General features: G+C 45.3%; 1 protein-coding gene across 12 annotated transcripts in view; it reads left to right on the forward strand.

Moving 5' to 3' along the window:
- DST (dystonin) overlaps window positions 1-16,665 on the forward strand; it is a gene marked incomplete at both ends in the record, with an annotated part of 363,235 nt that extends 346,570 nt beyond the window's left edge. For 5 of the 12 annotated variants that reach the window (XM_080917066.1, XM_080917067.1, XM_080917070.1 and 2 more), the window contains 11 exons: window positions 609-738; window positions 1,995-2,158; window positions 2,850-3,012; window positions 3,627-3,781; window positions 3,947-4,021; window positions 5,287-5,304; window positions 8,004-8,121; window positions 11,475-11,665; window positions 12,041-12,151; window positions 14,525-14,648; window positions 15,370-16,665. In XM_080917066.1, the coding sequence (XP_080773192.1) occupies window positions 609-738; window positions 1,995-2,158; window positions 2,850-3,012; window positions 3,627-3,781; window positions 3,947-4,021; window positions 5,287-5,304; window positions 8,004-8,121; window positions 11,475-11,665; window positions 12,041-12,151; window positions 14,525-14,648; window positions 15,370-15,632 (1,512 nt within the window). Of the gene's footprint in view, window positions 1-608; window positions 739-1,994; window positions 2,159-2,849; window positions 3,013-3,626; window positions 3,782-3,946; window positions 4,022-5,286; window positions 5,305-8,003; window positions 8,122-10,501; window positions 10,574-11,474; window positions 11,666-12,040; window positions 12,152-14,524; window positions 14,649-15,369 lie in introns of all 12 variants that reach the window. The other 7 variants (XM_080917065.1, XM_080917064.1, XM_080917069.1 and 4 more) reach the window with 2 other exon arrangements.
- Between the last annotated feature and the right edge of the window lie 8,518 nt (window positions 16,666-25,183).

Below are 25,183 nucleotides of genomic sequence, written 5' to 3' on the forward strand. Positions count from 1 at the left end.
ATGCATGTCATAATTATCACAGTGGTTCAAGTTTTCCAACTTAGTCCTTGTCTCTTTTCCAGCCCCTTTGGCCTCTTCCTTTCCTCAGCCAACATAACCAAGGTGTAGGGAGATGCAATGAGAAATAGCAGGATACTGAGCCTTTTTAAATGTAACTTTTTAAATGTAACAGTTAACTTCACTAACCTCAGAGCCTTTAAAGTTAGGGATCTGTGTGTTTAACATGGCCACAGCCTGCCACTGTGTGCAAAGCCATTCAAGTGTGCAAACCGTGCGGACAGAATGCACCACAGCGGGAAAGAGTTCCTTCCACCCCTGCTGGAAGACCTTGGACTCAGACCTAGGCAATGCTGATAGCTAGGATGGCTCGAAGATGTTGTGGTCTCCCCCCCACCCCGACCCCATCCCCGACTGAAAAGTGACAGTTTTGTTTTTAATGTGGACTTGGTCTTTCTCCTGTGTCACACTTTGCATTCTTCGGAAATCAGTGAAGGCGCTGGCTGTCACAGTCGCTTAACGTGATAATCCTTTAAAAAACGGCAACATGGCCCTTTCACTCTTGGGCTTAATGGGCACCATGATTTAATTGACACTGTTTTCCCTTTCAGACCTTCATGGAAGAAATGACCAGAAAACAGCCCGACGTTGATAAAGTTACCAAGACCTATAAGAGGAGAGCCACTGACCCTCCGTCATTACAGTCTCACATCCCCGTCTTGGACAAGGGACGAGCCGGAAGTAAGCTGGGGACAGGTTATTAAAAATAAAGGCGGCTGAACAAGCCAGTTAGTTCCCTTTTGTTTTGACTTAGCATTTGAAATCCAAGAGAAATCTGAGACTTCGTGTGAGCAGTCCACTTTTAAAGGTTTTTCTAAAGAAAGTGCAGGCTTTAAATTTTTAGCTTGTGTTTGTTTTAAGGTGAAATAAAAGGCTGCACTCAGGTGCCTCTGTTTAACTTTGCTTAACCTACACCTCTCAGATTCGAGAAGAAACTGGGGAGGGTTACAAGGATCCAGAGAATCACCTCTTGGAACCGGTTCATCTGCCTTCTAGTGCAGAAGTATGGAACAGCCAAGACTGACGCTGATCAGGGTGGAGAGCAAAATCTGGTTTTGGTTTTTATTTTTTAAGTGGGAGTAGAGCTACTGTCATTACTGTGCTACTCAAGCAGGCCAGGTGATTGTACAGGTGAAACAAATACTCCTTGGCGTCTCTTCCACAGACCAGGCTGGAAGCCTAATAGATCAGTTTACCTGGTTCTCTGCTAGGGTTTCCACGTCTGCTTTGTTAAGGATACTTTGTAACATCTTTGAACTGAATGAGTTAGCACGCTGGTGGAGCAGTTGCATACTTCAAGCGTGTAGTTACCCTCATAAACTTGAGCCTGAATGAAGTATGATCTTAGGCCAATAATTTTTCCAGGCCACATGTAGCCATTTAGTGACATGGGGTGCGGGGGGGATGCACTGTGAGCTTTGTTTTAGGCAACTGTGGACACTTGTGAAGACAGACAGACAGACATGGATGTGTGGGTGTGAGAGGAAGTGCACGTGCTCAGTGGAGAATGGATTTGGGGGAGGGGTGGGATCCGAATCCCTTCTTGGCTCAGTTGTCATTGGTGACGAATCCCACTCTGGTTCTGAGGATGCCACTTTTCTGCCTTCTTCTCTAAGACGGGCGGGCACCTGTAACCTGCTCTAACGTGTCCCACTGTGCCACCTCAGCATTGAAATGGCAAGGATGCCCATGGGAAACACGTTTGAAACATTTACAGAGTTTCCAATGTGTAAGTGGCTCTGACAAGATGTATTCCCGCAGCAGCGCATGAGGTGAGAATGTGAACCTTAACAAGAATAGCTAGGTTGGAGTGCTTGTCTCTGCAGTACACGGTCGTTAAAGTCGGCCGTGGCCAGGAGCCAAAACAACCACCCCATGTCAGTACGTGTCGGCACCCCTGACGCTCTGCCACCCTGACTGGAGTTGTGTTTTAACAGGGAAACGCTTCCCAGCCTCGGGCTTGTACCCGTCTGGACCACAGACACAGATGGAAACCAAGGATCCCAGGGCCAACCTGCTGGTGAGCAAGTGGCAGCAGGTGTGGCTCCTGGCCTTGGAAAGGAGGCGGAAGCTCAACGATGCCTTGGACAGGCTGGAGGAGGTCAGGAACTCGGTCTCCACGTTGTCCCTGTCGTCTGCGTGGTGTGGCATGAAAGCGTGGCTTTCTCCTCCATAAGCAAAGCCTTACCCTCTGAGTGGTAGCTCTCTTCTGAAACGCACAGCCAGACTGTGTCTGTTTCCGTAAGGGGCTCATCTGTAGGATTCGGACCCAGGGAGCCAAAAGGTAGACAACGTAAATCTCAGCAGCCGTGCACTTTCTAACTTGGCTGCTGCTGGTTCCACCTGACAAACACGTCTGTTCTCATACGTACCCCGTGGTGGAACATTTCTGTTCTCTATGCGGTGAGATTTGGGAATGTTAGATGGCCAGGCAAATGGGGAGCAGCTGGTAGGACAGAGGGACTGGGTGGGGACATACCGAGACCTGCACCTTCACTAAACTATGGCTGGCACTCTGGACACATGTCTCTGTGACTGTGACTCTCTGTGAGCAGTTTTCAATTTAGGGCGTGCATGCACGCAGAGGCATCCCTGAGTGTGTTTAATGGATTATGAGAGAGAGATGAGGTTGGGAGGAGGCGGGTTAGGGACATGAGGATTAGAAGGAGAGGGTAGAGAGGATATGACGGCGGTTCCTTTTGTACACGTATGTAACCGTCAGGAATACAGGCAAACTCTAAAGACAGTTGAAGCACAGAACTGACAGCACCCCAAACCTTCGCTCTTTCTAGCTGAGGGAATTTGCTAACTTCGATTTTGATGTCTGGCGGAAAAAATACATGAGGTGGATGAATCATAAGAAGTCGAGAGTGATGGACTTCTTCCGGAGGATCGATAAGGACCAGGACGGCAAGATCACGAGGCAGGAGTTCATTGACGGGATTCTCTCCTCCAGTAAGTCCCAGGACAGATGACGGTAGCTACGGGGATTCCGACAGAAACCAGGCAGCGCGTAAGACTGCGGAGCCAATAACCTCGGGTTGCTAGCAGAGTGTTGCCTTCTAACTTGACCGAGGGGACAGCAGCTCAGAAGAGCATGCAGTACTTTGAGCTCTTGAGTCAGACACACTACTGCTTTGTATGCCCACGGGAGCATTCCTTCAAATTCCCCAGGCTGTTTTATCAGCAGAAATAAGTCAGTAACACTTGATGGCAGAAGTCTCTTGCATGCTAGCCAGCATGCAAAAACAAATCAGTAAGTACGGATCTCTTGATAATTCTAGTTAATAATTCTCATCTGATAACTCACATTAATAGGACAGGAGCACCCCGAGTTCGCTTGTTTGGCAACTCTACAAAAGTAGCAGGTGCTGCTAACCACTAAGGGGGTCTCTCTGGCTGCTCCCCCTACTTCTTGAAGATAAATTTATATCATACACATGGACTTGTTACTGCTAAAAATGTGGGGACCGCCCTGACAGGCCGCATTGATATCAGAATATGCAGCCAAACACGTCTTAAGCTGTAACTAACAGACTGGCTTAGTAACCCTGTTTGGTACTTTTCAGAATTTCCTACCAGTCGTCTGGAGATGAGCGCCGTGGCAGACATCTTTGACAGAGACGGCGACGGGTACATCGACTACTATGAATTTGTGGCGGCTCTGCACCCAAACAAAGATGCTTACAAACCCATCACGGATGCTGACAAAATCGAAGACGAGGTATTCAATGGCCCTCTGGGACCCATATAACCGGCTAGCCGGTTTCTAGGCCCCCCACTGGGAAGTACCAAGGTTAACGTGAATGTTACACGTTTGTTTTTTTTGTTTTGTTTTTTTTTTTTTTGTTTTTTTGTTTTTTTTTTTTTTTTTTTTTTTTTTGGACAGGTCACGAGGCAGGTGGCCAAGTGTAAGTGTGCCAAGAGATTCCAAGTCGAACAGATCGGGGACAACAAATACAGAGTAAGTGTCCCAGGGGACTCCGGCCCTTCCGAGTACAGAAGCCGGTGTGTGTGCCAGTGGGGTCTACGTTGTGTGCCGCATCATTCAGATCATCCCTGTTTGATAACTGCTCTCTCATGGTTTCAAGATGTAAGGGTGTGAGAAACTGCCGCTCCACCATGTTTCCCATTCTAAATCCCATGAATCGTCAGATTATGTACTGTGTATGTTCCACAGAAAGCTTGCATTTGAATAGCAGGCCATGTTTTTTTTAAGATCTATAATATGAAGAAAAATCTGTAAATTATTTTTAGATTTGTCTATGGTGTGTGTGTGTGTGTGTGTGTGTGTGTGTGTATGTGTGTGTGTGTGTGTGTGTGTTTTATGTCACAACATGTATAGAAGTCAGAGGACATCTTATGGGGATCAGTTGTTCTGTATGAGTTCTAGGACTTGAACTCGGGCCTGGTGGCAGTGCCCTTACTGTCTGAGCTGTCTCACCCCCACATATACCACTTCTAAGGTGTATTGCTAATTACCTAATTACTAATTAAGGTACATTAGTAATTACAAATTACTAAAAGTAAATATCAAGCCATATACTCAATCTGTCTCACGTCTCCTCTTATTTTATAGTGACTAGAGAGGTAGGCTTTCAGGGTCTAAACAACAGCTTCTCCAAACCAAAATCACAAAGTTCAAGTTTCGTTCCTTTTTTTTTTTTTTTCCTAGAAATTAAAAACATCCATTTTATACATATGAAAAAGATTCTGCTTTTCCCATTGTAACTTTGGCTTTCATTCAAAATATAAATGGACTTGGTTCACATTAAAACAGCAGCCTGGTCCTCTCGGCCTCTCTTTGATCATCTCTTAGTAAGCATTGCGTGCTGAGTGCCCTTAACATGTCGTGTCACTCGCAAACTCAGTGCTCTTGCCCTGTAAAAAGGCATCTGTCCACCATTTCCATTTCAGTTTGAAAACTTCAACTGATTAAAATTGAAAGGTTTCAGTTTGAAAGTTCAAATTTCAGTTTGAAATCCGAAGATTGTTTTTTTCAATAAATGTTTGTGTGTTGGGGGGATGGTTTGGTTTGCAGTCAGAGCAAATGCAAACCCACACATCTCTAAACTAAATACTATATATCCTGAAGTACAGGGTATGAGTGTGCATGTGTGTGAGAGAGACTGAGTGTGAATGTGTGTGTGTGTGCACACGTGTGTGTCATTTAGAAAGTTTTCTTTTGAACTAATTTTGTCTTTCTTGCATTTTCCATTGTTTTATCAGTTCTTCCTGGGAAATCAGGTATAAACCAGTGGAATCTCAAGTTCCCAATGATTTTTTTTGAGTCTTTAATTCATAGTCATCAAAGCTTGCCATGGCCAGTGCTTCCGTGCCCCCTTGCTAGCTCCTGCAGTGTTGGTTGGTGTGCGGTCTCTGTTAGTGCTTCTCACGGCCCCGATCCAGGATTCCCCTCTCGCTTTGCGCCTCAGATGAGGAGATTACTTTTAAGCAAACCAGATAATAACTGTAGCGGTTTAGCTCGCTCAGGCAATGCAAGCACAATGTTCAAGCCCCACTTTTCACAACACAAACTTGATTCTCCAGACCTCACTGTGTCTGACCGATCAGGACATAATGGCACACAGTAGCACCAGGCAGGAACCATGCTTGGGAAAAAAAATACCAGCAAGTCCTCACAGGGCCCATGTGAGCACCACGAAAAGCAGTGGCCACTGTCCCATCCACAGTGACCCCCACACACCCCTTTTATCAAGAATAGATCCTTTTCTCACATTGTAGATCCTGACTAGTGTCTCCTCTCTGCCTTTCCTCGCTCCCCTCCACCTCCTCTTCCACCCAGATGCATTCCCTTTCTGTCTCTCGTTAGAAAGCAACAGGCTTCTAAGAGATAGCAACCAAACAGAGGAAAACACAGTAAGATTAAAGAAACACCATCACACCAAAGTTGGGCCAGGCAAAGCAACAGAAGGAAAAGAGCCCGGGAGAAGGCACAAGAAGCCTCTCTCTCTCACACACAGGTGTCCCGGAAAAACACAAGGCTGAAACTGTTATACACGCATTGAGGACCTGGCGCAGACCCATGTACCTGTGCCTGCTGTACCAGGCTCCAGCCACACTCCCCCCTTAAACTGCAAATTACCTCTTACCTTCAGGTTCCTGGAAGCAAACGTTCAAAGTAAAACGAACCCATTACCTCCAGTAGAGTATTCTCAAGAAACTTTTCTGAGTGACACATAATAGTTATTTCCACTTATCGGGTACCATGGGATAATTAAGGATGAGGTCAGGGTAAAACATCTATTAGTCCTAACAGCCAAAATGTCACTTCATCCTTAGCATTTTCTGAGTCAGCAGGTAGAGCAATATCTTGCATTTTCATAGAACATGAGAGAAATACTTGCCTTCAAATGTTTTATGTGCTGAAAGTACAAAGAACAACCTTAGACTGGTTTTCTTGGGTCATAGTTTAGCCCTTGGAAAGTTAGAAGACTTCTGAAGACACCATTAGTTGTCTGGAGAATACCTTTTAAAAGTACAACCGAAAGTATTGTATTTAATAGGACCAAAATGTCATTTTATAAGGGGTCTTGAGTCGTTTCCTCAGGTCTAATTTTGAACCTGGTCTTGAACAAGATTTCTCTGATCCAATTATCTGGTTCCTTAAGGGTAATTTTCTTCACACCCTCTTTGCGTTTTGCTTACTAAGCAGCACAGATTTTTGTCTCTAACAACATAAACCCAGGTTTCCGTTTTTCTGCTTTTTTTTTTTTTAAGTTTACATTTCAGAAGCAGTTCTCGCATAGGGATATTGAAGTCTCTGTGTTTAAAGAATCAAATTTAGGAAGAGCTGAGACCAGAGATGCAGTGTACACCACTCGGTGTCCCTGCTGGACACTTCCGTGGTCTTCCGAGTTTAGGTCCCTGAATAGAGTCAGTGGCTTCTTGTTGGGGTTCTCATCCTAAAGTGCAGGGTTTGAGACTACGGCAAAGTATTGAGGTGACTCTTCTTACTGTAGCGCACGCCAAAAAGCTGTTGGCGTCTCGCCGACCATTTCTTGTTTTCTTTGTCGCTTGCAAAGTTGGTAAGCATGAAATTCAGTACGGTGGTTTTCACAGTTGAACCTTAGCCTCTTAGGAATGATTTCCAGGTATGAAAATCATTTCTTTCGGACCTTCAAATCACAGAAGCCCGTGGTCAGAGCTGCCTGCGTCCTCGAGTTTGTTCAAGCCTCTCAGAGGCCGCACAGATCCGAGCAATTGGTGCCTCCCCGAAGGAACACCAGTGGTTCAGACAGCTTTGAGAAAAGCCTTTTGGAACTGAAAGCTGTGTCTTAACAGCTTGTCAGTGCCCGTCTTGGGGTGGCAGTAATGTAAGGTGGCAGGTTAATCCAAACTCTAGCAGATTGGCTTACCAGACCATGAGAGAGGGAGTCTTATTAGCCGTGAGCATTCATGACTTTATTCTCCAAGTCGGAACTAAGAAACAGAGGAGCTTAAGATTTCCCCCCATGCATCTCAAAGGAAAGCAGTTCTAATCTGAGAGGTAGCTTCCCCAGTCCATTTGGTGAAGTCCTTAGGAGCACCTTGTTTTGTGTGAGCCCTGGGCAAGGGGACCTGAGCTTATTGTCCTGGCTGTGCTTAACTTCTAGAGACATTCACTGTTGTTGCCTTGTGAGTGCTGTTTCTGTTTACAAGAAAGAAACACAATTGTAACTTTAGCACAAAGCTTCAACATTATGCTGATTAACCTTTGTGATCTTTTTTCCCCCCAAAACTGTTTGTTTCTTTTGGGCTGAATCGGCATGCAGCAGTTCAATGTAGACCATTACAAACCCCCTTTGAGATTTCACTAATTAATCACCGTGAACTAAGCAAGCACTCAAGTTGGTTGCTTACCCTCCCTACTGCAAGCTGCTTGTCAGCCTTGGGCTCTGAAGCGGTACTGACAATCAGAGGTCCTTTCTCTCTCTGCTGCCTAGTTTGGAGACTCCCAGCAGCTGCGACTGGTCCGGATCCTGCGAAGCACGGTGATGGTTCGAGTTGGAGGTGGATGGATGGCACTGGATGAGTTCTTAGTGAAAAATGATCCGTGCAGGGGTAAGGAGACCCTTTTGTCAAGGTGTCGGCACCGTGAAAGTCCAATCATGTTGGGTGTTCCCACGCTGAAAGCAAACCAGCCCCCAGCCTAAGTACCGAAGCCGGTGGCTCCCAATGGCCTGTAAAACACGCTCTCTCTCTCTCTGTCATTTTTCCACAAATGGAATAAATTTCAGACAGGTAGGTAGGAAATACAGTCTGGATTTTCTGTGTCAGACCTTCCTGTGTACGATTTTCAGAATGGACATCTCCATTCACCAAGACAGAGAGCAAACATATAAAAAGTCGAGTTTTTATGAAGCGAGGGGAGAAGGGAGTGGTACTTACAAACAAGAGCAGACACTTGGAGGTTGAACAGCAGAATATTGGACATGTGAATATTGTATTGTGGCTTTCTTTATCCTCCAGCCTAGGAGTTTTAGTTTCTAATATCCCTATTTTGTCTCTTTAAGATTATAGTATTATTTGTAATTATATTTATGTGTGTGGTATGTGTATCTTTGTACCAGTTTCCACAGAGACCAGAGGTATCAGATCCTCCAGAGCTGGAATTATAGGTGGGGGCAAGCCACCATGGGCACTGAGACCAAACTCAAGCCCCCCGTTAACCACCAAGCCATCCCACCAGCCCAAATAGCCCTGTTTCTGATGCCCTGTAGTTATTAGATTTTTAATTGATCATATGTATATCTGATTACAGTTCCCAATTAGTTGCCACCCACTCTGTCAGCATACGTTATTTTCTGACTTTAAAAAAAGAGAACGGTAGGATTTGAGATGACTTGTCTTAATCCGTGAGCTACTCGTAGTCCCGCAAGTCTGTTCCAGTTTTACCTATCAGGCTGCCAAGTGGGAAGCCGAGCAGGAAGCCTTCTTCCGGTGCTGACCTCTGGCTGCAGCTGTGTCAGTCAGCAGGCCTGCCTTATGGGGGCCAGCATGCACTGCTGCATGGCCACGAGGTAGCCCTACTGTGTGAGGAGCAGCGCAGCAGGCCTAACACTCCTGACTCATCAGCCAGCCGAGCTTACGGAACCCTGGGGACGTGTCTGAGGGGTCTGTTGACAGGCATTTTCACCATGCTACAGACACGCTTAACACAAACCTAAATGGTTTAATAGTCCACACACCAGGGGTGTATATATGGTGTGTGTGTGTGTGTGTCTGGGTGTGTGTCTGGGTGTATCTCTGGGTGTCTAGGTGTACGTATGTGTATGTTTGTGTGCAAGTGTGTGTCTGTGAGTATATGTGAGTGTGTCTGTGGGTGTATGCATGTTTGTGTGCAGGTGTGTGTGAGTGTGTGTGGGGGGGGTATATGTATGTGTGTGCATGTGTGTGTGTGTATCCCTGGGTGTGTCTGGGTGTATATATGTGTATGTTTCTGTGCAAGTGTGTGTCTGTGGCTGTATGTGTGTGTGCATATATATGTGTCTATCTTTGGGTATATGTATGTGTATGTTTGTATGCAAGTATGTGTCTGTAGGTGTATGTATGTGTGTGTCTGTGGGTGTATGTATGTGTTTATCTCTGTGTATGTATATATGTATATGTGTGTATGTATCTCAGTGTGTGCATGTGTGTGTATGTATGCATATGTATGTGTGCATGTGTGTCTGTGGGTGTGTGTATGTGCCAGTGTGTATTTGTATATGTGTATGTATATGTGTTTGTGTGTATATGTGTGTATGTGTATTTGTGTGTGTGCATGTGTGTGCATGGGTGTATAAGTGTGTATGTGGGTGTGGGATATTACCTGTTGCTCCAACAGCCATGATGAATAAAACAATATGAGATTGAATTGAACACAAAATAAAATTATGCATCCAGGAAGCACAGTCACCGCACTGTGCCTAAGGCTGCTGCTGGTCTGACACAGAATGCTGCTCCACAGAAAGTTTCTTAGAAGTAGAAAAATCGTATGCTCTCGGAATACATATAATATGGGAAAAACCTAAACCAGCAGCACGGTCTTTGTTAACTCAGCCACAGCGGTTAGTCCTATCTGTAACTTGCTCACCACAAACACGTCAGTTAGGTTGTTGCACTGCCCCCCCCCCCATGGGTACAACACCAGCCAGGTGACCGAAACTTTTCAGCTCCATTAAAGCCCATGGTGTCATTTAGGGCACACCAGACTGCACTCTGCAAAGGATGGAGATGATAGAAACCACAGAAGACAAGCTAGCATGGCCGAGCCCTCGCAGCTGCTTCCTCCCGGCTGAGCCCGGCCCTCACAGGGCTACTTCTCCTGATGTGCCTTCTCTCCTAACTGTGCTAAAGGCTGGGTCTGAGCTCCCTCTGCACATCCAAGCACTGTACTGTTTCCTCTGCTAACAGCGTTCTTTAATGTGACCGGTATCCTATCCTGTGTCGTTTCTTCTAGTTCATCATCACGGGAGTAAAATGTTGCGTTCGGAATCAAACTCTTCAATTACTGCTACTCAGCCTACTCTAGGTCGGCACCCCCCCCCCTTCCTTGGCTCCTCCCTGTCCCTTTTCTCTTTCCTGCCTTCACATTCCTGCTTTCATGATTTGTTTTAATATAATACGCTTCATTCACGCGTCTGGCTTAACTCACATGCAGCAAGCTGGGGCTTCTAGTCATAAACTGAAAACTCGACCCGCTAAGTGTCACACACGCGACCAAACACATGCTAACACGTTGCCCATCGGGCCCTAGTGGAGTGTTCTCCATGTGCATATGTGTTTATTCGAGTGCTACATCATCACCAATGGCCTCTAGTGGATTCCTGGGTCTGGTGTTTGTTACTGCATGTTGGTAAAACCGTTTGTTTGTTTGTTTCTTTTTTTTTTTTTTTAAGGTCTAAGATTAAAATGCTAGCTGCCTCACTGAAAGTTTTTTATGTTATCCCCATGACTAACAAGCCATCTCTGATTTTATATAATTGTTTAATCCCCAATGTTAAATACTGGCATTCTCCAGACCTCAGCAATACATGTAAAAGACACGGCCCTGCCTTCCTGACGTGTCTACTCAGTGTGGTATGAGGGTAACAACGTGTGGGCATCCGTAGCTGGTGGACCAACAGTAGCATGAGCTTCCCATTTTCACGCTGACTTTGTCTCACACTGGTGATCCTCGCTGGCGTCTAGTGTTAGAGTAACGCCCGCCCTTCCCCATCTCCACGGCCCCTCGTTTCCGAGAGGAATGCATTGTGAAGGAATGCATTTTAACTTCTTGTTATGCTGAGTTGGAGCTGGCATGGCAAAAAGGTGTCCTCGAGATTCTCGAGATTCTCCGCGTGCTGTGTGGTGCCAGGCGGCCCTCCCTCCCACAGAGACTGAGTGCTTTCTCTCCTTGTCTGTGCATTTGGCTGCCTGCGCGCGCAATCCAGCTAAAGGAAGGACCAACATGGAGCTCCGGGAGAAGTTCATCTTAGCAGACGGCGCGAGTCAGGGCATGGCCGCCTTCCGACCACGAGGCCGCCGATCTCGGCCTTCATCGAGAGGAGCTTCCCCCAACAGATCCACTTCCGTGTCCAGTCACGCCTCCCCGCAGGTGCCCGCCGCCGCCAGCACGCCCAAGGTAGGACTCCGGGCTGTGGCCCTCCCTCCCAAAGCACCCATCGTCCACAGCTCCCAGGCAGGGGGTTTATTTCCTTGGTGTTTGTGGGACCAGCCACATCCATTTGTGTCTCTTTCCACCGTATTCCTAAATATGTTTTGCCCGATGACCCATGAAGTTATTGTCTGTACAGGGTCACCTGTCTAGGGGCTTTGTCATTCTGTTTAAAGGTTCTGTCTGTTTGTTTTTGTTTGCTTTTGGTATTCTGATTTGTCATCAGCCCCGTCCACTCTTCATTACCTGTACAAAGTGACTCTCCCGAGACGTCCTCTCTCTTCTGTGGTTTTGTTTTTCACCCGCTGCCCTTTACATGTGATGTACCGTTGTTCCACGCAGATTCTCCATCCTTTAACACGCAATTATGGTAAACCATGGTTGGCAAACAGCAAAATGTCAACTCCTTGTAAAGCAGCAGAGTGCCCTGACTTTACCGTGTCATCTGCAGAGGTATCGTAAGGCCCCCAGAGCGCAGTCTTAACAGCCTTCTCCGGCTGACACTCAACCTACTAACCCCGCTCACCGCTGACCTTGACGTGTGCACTTCTGATACTACTACCTCTTCCCGTTACTTCCTGCAAAACAGTTCTCAGGGGACATTAGAGTAAGGGGTTATCAGGAAAGACAATGGCGGTTTAACAAGTCCGCTCCTTGGCTTCTGTTCTCTGGAGGTGTGGCCTGTGAAGGTTTTCTTCTAATACTGGTAGGATGCCCTTGCTAACCGACATAATTTGAGCATGAAACTTAGCATGTTCCCTTAGATGAATCAGAAACAATGTCATTTGCAAGAGAACTACTTAGAAGAGTCTTAGCATATGTCCACCATGAACTCTCCCTCTGAATGTCTGTGGCATTAATTTCTGCTCCTTCGTGCTGGCCCAGTGTGACACTGTTCTCGGTTCTAAGTGCAGACATCAGAGGGACAGGGGTGGGAATATAGAAAGCTAACTGTCATTTTCAAAAGGTGTCTGTATTATATTTTAGTAAACAATATAATCTGAGCATTCGGTAACTTCTTACAATGACAGGTACAGAGAGAAGGTTTAAGGAATGTAACATTTGCCAAGACTAACTCACATATCAGATTATTCACATTCAGTTGTAACAAAAAAGACCAAACTATTTTTTCTGAAGAAACTTCTGTGAATTGATCAGTGTAGGCACCATTCCACATACTTGATCCAAACCACAGTGACAGGGGAGGAGTTCCTAACCATCCTTTCTTGGAAAGGAGGAGTTATTTCTAGCCTAATTCGTAGGAAGAAAGCCAAGGCCCTTGTATAAAAGAAGTACAGTGCTTTTCAGAAGACCGTAATGGTTTTCATAACTGTTTCCCAGTTACTTAATGCTTACATCAATTAGAGTAGGTGAACAGAGGAAAGACCCTTGCCTCCTCTTCTCAGTACCAGTCCCTGAGGGGGCCAAGTGAGAAAGTTGAGATAAACACGGACTCCCTCCTCTTCCTTCCCCAGGGTCCCAAACCCCTACTTGCTCCCACTTGCAGGAGCAATCATTGATCGCACCAAAAAATGTCTGTGAGCTGCTGCCACTCCAATGTGTAAAAGCTGAAAAGCCCTTGCCCTCAAACCAATACTTGTTTTAAATATTTGGGGGCAAATCTCTATGTTCACTTTTATTTTTTTTAAGTAGGGGCTAGGGAAAAAGGTTCAGTTGGTAAAGTAACACTGTACAAATGTGAGACCTGAGTCCCTATCTCCAGATAAAAGCAAGGCACTTGGGGTGGTGAATGGCAGACAGAGAGAAGCTGGAGAGAATCAGTGAGACACCCTCTCACAAGCAAAGCAGTAAAGGAAGATGCTAAGCATGCCCTGAGGCCTCAGCATGGGCTCACTCACATACATGCCCGTGAATTAAAGTCCCAAGTCCATTAGCTGAACTACTTCAAAGGTATGCTTAATTTAAAAGGATGGCCTCACGGAGCCTCAAGAACAGTGTGGGTGCACAGTCAAGCCCAAGCACTTGCAGGGTAAGGCGGTCCTGGCTTTTATATGACCTGAGTGGCAGATTCATAGTTTTTCAAAACAAAAATTCAGCTCTAATGAGAGGATGGTTCTACAAAATAGAGTTGTTATTTTTGTAGATCTGTTTTCTCTGTGGCTCCTTGGCTGTGTGCTCACTGGCATAGAGAGACCCCCTGAATCTCAAGAGTTTTGTTTTTAACCTCAGGAGGATTTCTAAAATGTCACAATGTAGAAACATGGCTTTAGACTTATAACATTGACATAAAGTTGCTCCGTAAGATTCCTTAAGTGACCCTTTTTAATGAAGTGTCTCCAAAGTATAGCTGTACAGTGTGAAGGTGGAAGGTCACGCTTCCTTTTTGAGGGCCCACCCCCCAGGCTTTCTTATCTCAGGGTGGGTTTTTCTGTTTAACATCTGCCTCAATTTCCTGAGAAAGCTGAAGACAGCGAGACGGACAAGCATAGTATCCAGCTCCTGTCCCCTCCTCTGCACAGTCCCCAACCACTGGGACAACTGTCCAACCCCGTAATGATGACAGTCTGAGACGTACTAACAACCCACGGTTTGATTGGTCCTGTTTTTCCTCACCATGGCTTTTGTGTTTCCTCTTCCATCATGAAGCCATTTTCTTTAGAAGGTTCCCTTTGTCCGAGTAAGAATTTAAATAAAGAGGAGGAGGCGGAGGGCAGGTGGGAACCGCACGCCTCGTTGATCTGAAGCATGTCGACCTGCTTCAGAGGGCGTGTCTAGATGTCTAAGCATGAGCAGCATGTGTGTGCCAGTGGAATAGCATACAACTCGGGCAAACTCTTAAGCAGTCCCTGCGCTGGTCACACACAGGGAACGCCGATCCAGGGAAGCAAGCTGCGACTCCCAGGGTACCTGTCAGGGAAAGGTTTCCACTCCGGGGAGGACAGCGCCTTGATAACCACAGCAGCCACCAGAGTCAGAACGCAGTTTGCTGGTGAGTGTGTGGGATTTGTTTCCCTCAACGGTGACCCTTGGACTAAAGCGCCCTATCTTCCTAATTTGAAGAAAAAAAAATTGACATTGCTGTGTGTGCTTTTGAAATGAAATGAAGCCTTATTCCTCCCTACCCCCAGACACAGGAGACAAATAAATCCTAGGAACAAGAAACTAAGCAGTTACTTCTTGAATGTGCCACAGAAACAATGGGGTATGGACATCCTGAGCCCTTAGCTCTGGGAGCCTCTTTTGCCACTCGGGGAGCATGTAGGGCTGTTCCAGGTCACTGGGGAAACCCATGCATCAGGCCTTCCATCACAGAATAGTGACTTCAGTGACATGCCAGCACTGCCACGCTCTGAGCTCAGCATAAGGGACAAGGCTAAGTCACATCTCCTTGGGCAAGGCTTACACCAGTAACAAGCCAGGCTGCAGGGAACATCACCTCCAACAGCAGGGGTGTCCACCTATTAACGGATGAGTTTTAAGTTCTTAAATGGGGTAAGCCAGAACTTAACTTCAGTATGTCAGTCTAGGTGATGTCATTTAACGTCTCCTTAGAACGAGGCTGTCTACCCTTGAGTAATAACAAAAAGCCACAAGGCCAGGGAACCTGTATGTAAGCGCCAAGTGCAAGGAAAGCAGGTTGATATTAAACTCTGTGTTGCAAATGAATAATAAAGCTTGCTCACCTCTCTTCCTCCGTCCCTTCTTTCCAGAATCCAGGAAGACTCCCAGCCGCCCAGGAAGCAGAGCCGGAAGCAAGGCCGGAAGTAGAACCAGCAGCCGCCGAGGCAGCGACGCATCCGACTTTGACATTTCAGAAATCCAGTCTGTGTGCTCAGATGTGGAGACCGTCCCACAGACACACAGACCTGCGCCCCGAGCAGGTTCTCGGCCATCCACAGCCAAGCCTTCTAAAATCCCCACACCCCAGAGGAAGTCACCTGCCAGCAAATTAGACAAGTCTTCGAAGAGATAGTGCAATTGGCTCCAACCAGCCCCTCCCCGAGCATTTATTATTTAAGCAAATGATGTAAAATACGATGTAGAAAATTACTGTGAAATATTGCAGGAGGCAAGTTTTAAATTCTGCAGATGGCCTTATTTGTGTATTTGTCTTTTTATTTGATCTGTATCACTTTTTTGGTCAGACTTTCGGGGGGGGGCGGTAAAAGTCACATCATATGTGATAAGGAAGAGTTTAACATGAACTAATGTCTCTGCACTGTCACGTGTAGACCACACACTAAAGTCAGTTACTGTACCTACAGGTAAGTCCACATTCTCTCTGACCACCACAGCACTTCATCGCAGACATTAAGGGATACCTCATGACACCTGTTATGGAGATTCTGAAGAGCTGACAGACCGAGCAGGGATTTTATTTTTATTCTTTTTTTATTTCTATTTTTTTGTGATGCTCTAACTGTAAATTAGACTGAAGACAAGAGGAAAAACACAACAAGACACAGTTCTTCGAGCAGCAACCAACAGAGAATCAGAGTCACAGGAGAGCGCCTCAAGCAGCCTTGGGTACCAGGGTGTGCAAACACCTCCCAGCATCCTTCTGCCGCTGCCAGATGCACCCTGGGCATCAGTTGTCTATACTGTAAGGATGCGATGCTCCACGCATTCGTATAAATGTGCAAGGCTTGCTTTGCTTGGGTGGACAGCAGCCCCTGTACCATTTGAACTCATTTTGTAACAGCAATTTCGCTTGCAAAGAGAAAAAAAGCTATGAAATAAAATACATCCCTTAACTACATCGCTATGGAATTAATTTTTTTTTCCCCAGGGAAAACTGGTGTATTTTTTTATGAACAGTATCGATTTGGAGTGACCAAAAGATACTTGAAAAAAAGTGGGCTTATTTTGATTTCTCACCTGGAATAAATCATGTTCTGGTATATCTACTTATATTTAATAAATATGCATTTTAATTTATTATGTATACTCACATACTAGAGAAAGATATTAGTATGCATTTAATAAAACATATTCACTTGAAAGTACGGAATACCTGGTTATTTGAAGTGAGCTTTTCTGTTTGTTTTAAATAAACGGTAAATAATAGTAATAATAAAAGTAAATAATAGTCCGGCAGAAAAAGCTGGGAGGTGTGTAAGGAGGTCAGAGCTAGTGGGAAGCACCCATCCTATAAACATCTGAGTAAATCCTGGCTATGTACACCCCGGTGTCAATGACACTTAGGCCGCAGTGTTCCTGTCCTCATATAATCCAGGGAGACTTCATTATGAGCACAAAAAGGCATCAACAGAGTGGGGTACTTAACCAGGTGACTGAGTTTATTAATATGATGCTTTTCTACAGTGGTGGGAGGGGGTTGTTTCGTTTGGTTTGGATTTGATTTTCTGATTTGTTTGTTTTATCAAGTGACACCATTTTCTGAAATAAGAAAATGACACCAGCTGTGATTTGGACAATGGTAGGTGGCTTCTCTGGATATGGCAGGTCCCCAACACTCTCTGTAACGTGCAGTTCAGAGAAGGGTAGTGTGGTGCTCATGGGAAAAGGACTGTTGTTTTCCTGCTTGCCTAGAGCCATATGGCTCAAGAACAGGTGCCTTGTCTACCCAGTGGTTGTGCCCTGTCATCAGAATGAACACGCTAGCCCTGCCCATGAGTCAGTGCTACCGTAGCTAATGCATGTGACAACGCACATCGTCTAAGAAGGGAGCCGAACCACCTGCATTCCTTTAATGCTTTGCAAGCATGAGGTCTTTACTGCAAAATGAAGACAAGGAAACGATTTTGTTTCCGTCCGTCCGAAAACTACTGTTAAAGAGGTAAGGAGTCTCAGGGCTGGGATGAGAGGGCTCGGTGGTTAAGAGCACTTGCTGCTCTTTCTGAGGGCTCGGGTTTGGTTCCCAGCACTTACGGGGCAGCTCACGACCATCTGTAACTCTATTCTAGGGGATCTGGGCCTCACGTGGTACACAGACACACGTGTGCAGGCAAACACTCATACTCAGCAATCAGCAATAACAACAGGCTAGAGGCTCCTTTCTTACCAGGAAATGAGCTTTTAAAGAAGACGGGTGGTTTGAGGTAGTTTGGAAAAGCCTAAAGAATCTGCCTAGGTATCACTGCCTCTGTGGAGACTTCAAACCATTGGGGGTTTCATTTCTCTTGCATTTGTGCTGCCAGAGTCCTGAGAACTCCTCACTGCGCGCAGAGCACCCCTACCCACCTGCGCACACTCTTCCCTTCTCTAAATTTTTCTCCTTATTTTTCCTCAAGAGAACACCCAGCCAGGCGCTACTGCACAAACATACAGTCCCAGCTGCTCTGCTGAGTTCACGGTCAGAGTGGGCTACGTGGGGGAGGCTGAGTCTTAACACCAATGACAAAAAAAAAAAAAAATAGATCATTGGGATGAATCTCAATCCTGAAAACTCAATCTGGCATATCAGAGAACCCAAATTCTGGGTAGATGGTTTTGTCTTTTAAAAAAAAAAAAAAAAAAAGGAAAAGCTACTAATAATCACTGTGCCCTGTTCCCCTCTTTTGAAAGGTCCCAGTTAAATGGCAAATACAGGTTAAAAACTTGGCAGCCTCCCTTGGGTATCCAGGATGGACCTGTGAACAACAGGGGAGGAAGGGGGAAGGGAGAGTCTGTCCTCCTGATTTCATCGGTCCAAAGCTTGTTTCCGGGTGAGTGACCCCGTGCCCACAAGTAACACTGTCCCTTGCTCTTGCTCCTCCCGTCCAACCTGACGGTTTTCCCACCTAGGATTCCACAAGAGCAGCAGGCGCTGTGGTTTGGTTTTCCAGGACTTTAGGAAACGTGTCCCTCTCAGCCATGTCAGAGATTACTGGATCATTGCAACCTGCCTAGAAGTAAATAGTGGTGTTCAAAGCATGTGTGTGTGTGTGTGTGTGTGAACCTGAAGTTCTGGGTGTGAGCTGCTAGACCGCAGTAGAAGTGGCAACATGACTCATGCCAACTAGTAGATGGAGGTTGAGCGGTTAGGATGAGACCAACCATAAAGTTTTTTCCCCCTTGCTGCTCCTGAGATGCTGAATTAACGTAACTTCTGATATGCCTATTTAACAAACTGTATGTGCGAAGAAAATTCCTCCTATCCCTCCATCCCCCACTTCCCTCCTCTGTCCTCTGTCCTGTGACTGTTCTTAGGGAGAAATAACTAGCCATCTATTCGCCATAGATAAAGAACGAAAGACAGACTAGAGAAATTCCACTCAAATCTGATTCAGTGAACCAAAGCTTGTTGGGGTCAATAGATAACTCAAAAGTAACTGTCACCAACTCGAAAACTGCATCCTCAGAGCTCCCTGTTGACTTTCAGAAGCTTATGAAGACCCTCCCTCCTCTCACCCCAGAAATGAGCTACTCCCCCAACTCTTCAAAGGAATTTCACATGTATTCCTTCATTCTCCTGTATTGAAAACTAAGGTTGTTTTGAGGTCAAGAAATCTTCCAAATATTTCCCAAAGTAAAAATAAAATATTCTCTTAGAATGTTGCTATTCTTAAAACTAAAGCTACTTTGCCCTGGGGTAAGGAGGAAGAGGTTTCATTCCCATGACTTGGGAGTCTAACCCCATTGCTGTTGGTCTCCAGGCTTCTCGCTAGCAGATCTCCGAGTAAAGAGTTTAAAGGTTCTGTTACTGGAAATGAGGGTTCCCTTCTGCTGGACCTTTTGTCTTGCTGGAGAGGGAATTTAACAATTGACGGAGAAGGAAACTGACCATTTTATGAAAGTTTGGGGGGGGGGGACAAGGGGCAGGCAAGCTATAAACAACAACTGCTACGCAGAGAAAAAAAACTGAGAAGAGAAAGAGGAAGGAAGACCTACCTGCCTTTCCATTAGGGTCACAGAAAACAAGAAAGTTGGCAAGTCGTACATCAGAGAAAGTGAAAATGTCCAGAGTATGGAGGCAAGCATGCTTGGGATGTTGGCAAGTATTCAAAAAATAGACGGAGGGGTGTGATGGTTTGAACAAGAATGGCCCCCATGGGCCAATGGATTTGAATGTCTAGTCACAGGAAAGTGGCACTATTTGAAAGGATTAAAGAGATGGAGTCATGTTGAAGGAACCGTATCCCTGGGAGTAGGCTTGGGAGTTTCAGAAGCTCATGCCAAGACCAGCGTCTCCCTCTCTCCAACTTGGGATTGGAACGTAATGCTCAGCTTTTGCTCCTGGGCCCTGCCTGCTGCCATGCTTCCCACCATGATGATAACGGACTAAACCTTCAAAAGTGTAAGCCAGCCCCGTCTAAATGCTTCAAAAGTCACCTTGGCAGTGGTGTCTCTTCACAGCAACATAACAGTGACTGTGACAGAGGCCCAGGGATGAGGACAAGTTACACTCTCTGACTTAGAAAACTGGGCTGGCTTGGTGAAGATCAACAGATAATAGCCCCCAAAGGAGTTGTTGGATGAAGGGACTCTAGCCAGCCAGAGCATGGCAAACATGGCTCTGGCAGGCCTTGCCCTTCTCCCACATTCCCTGTGCCTTGCTAAAAACAGTGAGATTACATTCCTAAAGCTAGCCACCAACGTCTATTCCCTTATTTGGCCTCAGTCTCCTAAGGCTGACAACCAACGCTGACTAAGGTCCAGCTATCAAAGTATTGAAGTTCAACAATCTAAAGTCCCCATTGGCTCACCTAATTATCATGTCCAATTAAAATTAAGCACCTCGTCTTAATACGGGGTTTCCTTTTTACCTTTATAAACTGTCATTTGCCTACGAGCCATGTCTGTCTCCTATCAAAAGGCTGTCTTTTATCCCCCTCTGAGACAAATACCCCTTCCCCTCTCCCTTGTTCCCTTCCCCTTCTCCCTCACCCTCTGTCTCCTGTCTTTTTCTCTAATTCCCTGACCTTTGTTCCCCTGGGGCAAATAAATCTCACTGGTCCTGAGCAGATACTGATCCCATCATGGGGGAGGGGCAGCTTCTCCAGGTATATATAAATATAAATACATTATCTCATTCTGATGGTTAATCCTCCCAATGCCTCAGCATTTCTTTAGGTTTGTTTGCTTTTCTGAAGGACCTTCTCTTGGCCCAGTGATTGAGAAGCCCAACTGGATATACTCTTAAGGAGAAGAACACTGTAATATTTGGGGCAGTTAACTTAGAATATCATGTTTTCACCTAGACAGGAAATCTCTGCCCTGTCGTGGACCTTGGCAAAGCCCTGATAAACTTTTCATTAGGAGCAAGGCTGCTTCTTCTCAGTCTGGCAATACCAGGGAAACAAGTGGACAGGGGGGTTCATCTTCAACAATCTGCAGGCTGCTAATGTCTGCCCAGCTACCTAACAATATGAATTGCTTCTAGGATTTTTTTTTCAGTTCTCATTTTTAACATCTCATGACTTATTAAGGTGACATTTTTCTTAACAACACCGGTATCCATCTATGTTTCATTGTTCATCCTGATTGGGTGTTTCAGTATTCCTCCTGATTGGATTTTTCTCAGATCTGGTGTGATCCTCCGATTTATCATGTGGGTGAAGATATTCAGATGTTGTATAACAATTTCCTCTGGGATTGAAGCAGTCTATCTTGCAGGAATATTATTTAAGCAGGAAAGTTAACAACTCAAAATAGCTTCAGGAAGTCCCTGAAACTGACCAAACTTACTAAGCCCTTCCCAGCCAGAGTAAGAAATAGAAGCTGAGAGTCCCTCTCAGAAGAGCTGCCAAGATGAAGTGGAGACTGATACCAGACCAGCTCCTAGAAGAGGTTTAGAACAACTGAGTCACTTGGAAAAACATTTTCCAATCTGTTGAGCTGCCTGCAAGCTGTGCAGGTTCCCAGCTTTTGTGAGCTGTCATCTAAGCTGGGGTGGGCTTTGGTGACACAGTTATCTTTGAGTCATTGCTGCTCCTATAAATAACCCCTTACCCATATACCTGTGAGTAACCCCTCACCTATATACCTGTGAGTAACCCCTCACACATATGCCTGTGAGTAAACCCTCACCTATATGCCTGTGAGTAACCCCTCACACATATGCCTGTGAGTAACCCCTCACACATATGCCTGTGAGTAACCCCTCACACATAAACCTGTGAGTAAGTAACTCCTCACCCATATGCCTGTGAGTAACCCCCATAAAATTCACAGTTCACCAAGTTGGACTTTGGTGTTATCCATACTTTGGACTGTCATGGGCTTCCTATTTGGGTTGAGTAGATGCTTGTGTTACATCTTCCCAGGAAAAGTTTTGTTACATAGCAGGAGGGAAGGTAACCAGAGTCTGACCTGAAACAGACTGGTGCTAGGGGACAGCTGACTCCAGTTTTCCTTCCTCAGTTAAACATAACGTTTGAGTTTGATTTATTCTTACATTGTTCCTAATAGCGTCTTTCTCCCCTGCAATCATGTCCCCAATTAGTCACCATGGTTTTGTTGTTGTCGTCTTTTTTTTCCTCTATACTCTTGTGATTTACATATCATAAATTATTTTCATTGTTCCGTGGTTTGTTCTGTGAATTACAAAATTCTGCTTTCTAAATCACTTGCTCACTTGCATTAAAAGGTCTCCCCTGCTTTTGGTCAGGGATGCTTCATCCTCCTACTTTGGAGGAGACTAAGTTTGGCTAAGTTTGGCCCAGCCATAAAATAAATGTTTACCGTGTAACATTTCAGTGTTTGGTTTTCCACACCATAACCAACTACTATTAGCTTGGTAGTGCACACAGCAAGGGTGCAGCCTCTCTTCCATGGACAATTAAAGTGTCTTCCAGAGGAAAAAACGCTAGCTGTGACCCTTTACAGGGGCATGGTGAGGAACTTGGGTATGAGGAAATTGTTGCAACAGTCTCTCCTTCCTGCGATTGTTTGCCCAAGGTGAGAGAGCCTGGGGAGACAAGGCTGTCCCAACAGACTTGCCTTTCTGTGCTGAGCAAGGTCATCTGTAATCTCAGAGGAATATCCTGATCTACACTCAGCGCTCTACGGGGGATCCAAAAAGGAGACCACCATCTTAATCGTCCTGTCTGTACAAGACAAAATGTACTCTGGATTTAGAGGGTGCACTGAGACCGGAGGTGTGATTTTGATTTTATTCTACAGAAGATGGCAGCCGCGTCTTTCCTCCATTGGCTGCTGGGGTCAGACTTCACAGTGTTATTCAACTGGCTGGCCTGAAAGGGAGGAAAAGGTCATGGCTCCAAGCCTTCAAATCCCTGTAATAAAGCAGTGGACCTTTAACTGAGCAAAGGCTTTACTGGATGGGAAGATTAAACATTAAAAACGTTTGCATTATTTTTTCAAAAAAGTCGACAAGCTGTAAGAAAGAACCTGTTGATAAAGATCTTAAATAATAATGATAATAATAAAATTGCATTAAAGTCTTACCAGGTGGGGGGAGATGAAAAGATTTTAATTCCTTGTCCTAAACACAGGTTTTATTGTATTTGATATATTGGATATTTCTTCCTGGGGGGGAGGGCTAAAGGAACGTGGTGACATTCCTGAAGCCACAGCTCTGGTCCCATTTATTTTCATACTTGAATTCTAAGTGTACTAGAATGTACTGCTAATGATTCTGCCCTACAAAACCATCGGTCAGTGTGCCCCGTATATCACTATTTTACATCTAATTTGGGAATCATTTTCTGTCTGATAGAAAGCCAATGTTTCAGACATCAACAAGCACATGAGAAAGCTTACCAATCCTTACTGTTCAAACTCAACAGATATAGACTCAAGTTTCACAAGAATCCAAAAGCTGAATAAAAAGATTCCCTTTGTAAGCCATTAATAATAATAATTATTATAATAATAATAATAATAAATTTTGATCAATAATGCTATCAGAAAAAAGAAAGAAAGCCGATCAAGGCTATTCTTGATCTTGAGAGACTTGGGAACCATGTCTCAGATAGGAGGTCAGTAATCACAAGCCAAGACTGCTGACTCTTGGCATGAGGTGGCTCCCCCAAGCCCCAGCACCATAATTCAGTCTAACCCTAAATAGCATTTACATATTAGCCACCGAAGCCAAGGATTTCTCCATGACACTGAACGCAAAGCAACCGCCACATTCTGAATTTACACCAGACGCCAACATTTTCTGTCTCCTGTTGCCTTCCTCTGGCCCTATGAAATCTTCCTATTTTATTTGTTTGATATGGGACCTTACTGTGTACCCCTGGCTAGCCCAGATCCTGCTTTGTAGAACAGACTAACCTTAAATTTCAAAGATACCTGCCTGCCTCTGCCTCCCAAGTGCAGGGAATCAAAGGAGTTTTTACCACCAAGCCCAGCCTTTCTGCTTTTTTCTAATATCTCTGGACATTTTACTACCACACAAAGATAGTTTGCATAAATTAAATGAGTTGTTAATGTTAATGAAGCAGGACAAAGAGTGATCTTTGCATTCAAATAGGAAGTGGGGCAAGAAGCACAAAGAAGATACTAAGCTAAACCGGAGTAAGGAAGGAACAAACAATGTGGAAACACTGTTGCCCCGGAGATTTATCCTAAGCTGGCTGACCCACAGGCAGCGGGATCTCCACCAATATGGTTATTAAATGGACCTCTCTGCTTACTAAGGAGTCTGGGACACGTAATTCTCAAAGTGAGGTAGGATATGGCAGGGGAAAAAAACAATTATTAATTGCTGGTTCGTTGATGTATTTACTGATTGACTTAAAGCCCTGCTTGTAATGCCTGTCTGCCAGGTGTGCCGTCACTTGCTACAGAATAACCTGGAGAAATAACAGCCTGCTGACAGTCACCTTCACCTCTGTAAAACCCCGCATGCTTGCCAGCTCTACCTTGAGGTTTTAGCGTATGCAATGAAAATACAAACTGGACCTGGGATTGAAACCTTTCAGGAGCTGTCCTGGTCTCAGTTCCCTGGTGACATCTCCTCTCCCCGTCTCTCACTGGTGTCATTGTGCTTACTCCAGAGGGACACCCGCAACATCAGTTGTACGTGATGTCTGACCAACAATCTGGTGTTCCTTCTACTTCAACAAGTTGGGTGAGAAGAAAACATGGTTCCTGGCACAGAGAGGCAGCAAGAACACAGATTAGAATACTCATCAGGTGGGGGTGGGGAGAGAAGAGTCCCAATAACTCCATTATTCTTTTGGCTCTTCTCTAGGATCAGTAAAAACTAAATACGAATGGGTGGTTTTTATAACCTATGAGAAATTCCATCTCAGTGATTGTTTACAGATGAGCATCCAACCATAGGTGAGCTGTTTCACAGCTGCTGGGAGTTGGACCTCCTTGCAGCATTACATCATCGTTTATTAAAAAGCCCCTGGATGCACTTCAAAGTGTACGGAACAGCACCGGGTGTTTTGTGCCCTCCAGATTTCTGGAGAGCAAAATGTAGTGTTTCTCTAAAAGTGAGCCCTCAGGTACAGACATGTAACCCTACTATGTGCACCAGAGCTAGAAAGGCCATGCAGGTGTTTGCTCTGTGGTCAGATTTATGTTCTCAAGTTCACAAAAAGATTCCAGACCTTTTTAAATGCCAAAAATGTGGGATGCTATGGGAGAATAATGGATTGA

This window comes from Micromys minutus, assembly GCF_963924665.1.
Source record: "Micromys minutus genome assembly, chromosome: 5".
Classification (NCBI taxonomy): Eukaryota; Metazoa; Chordata; class Mammalia; order Rodentia; family Muridae; genus Micromys; species Micromys minutus.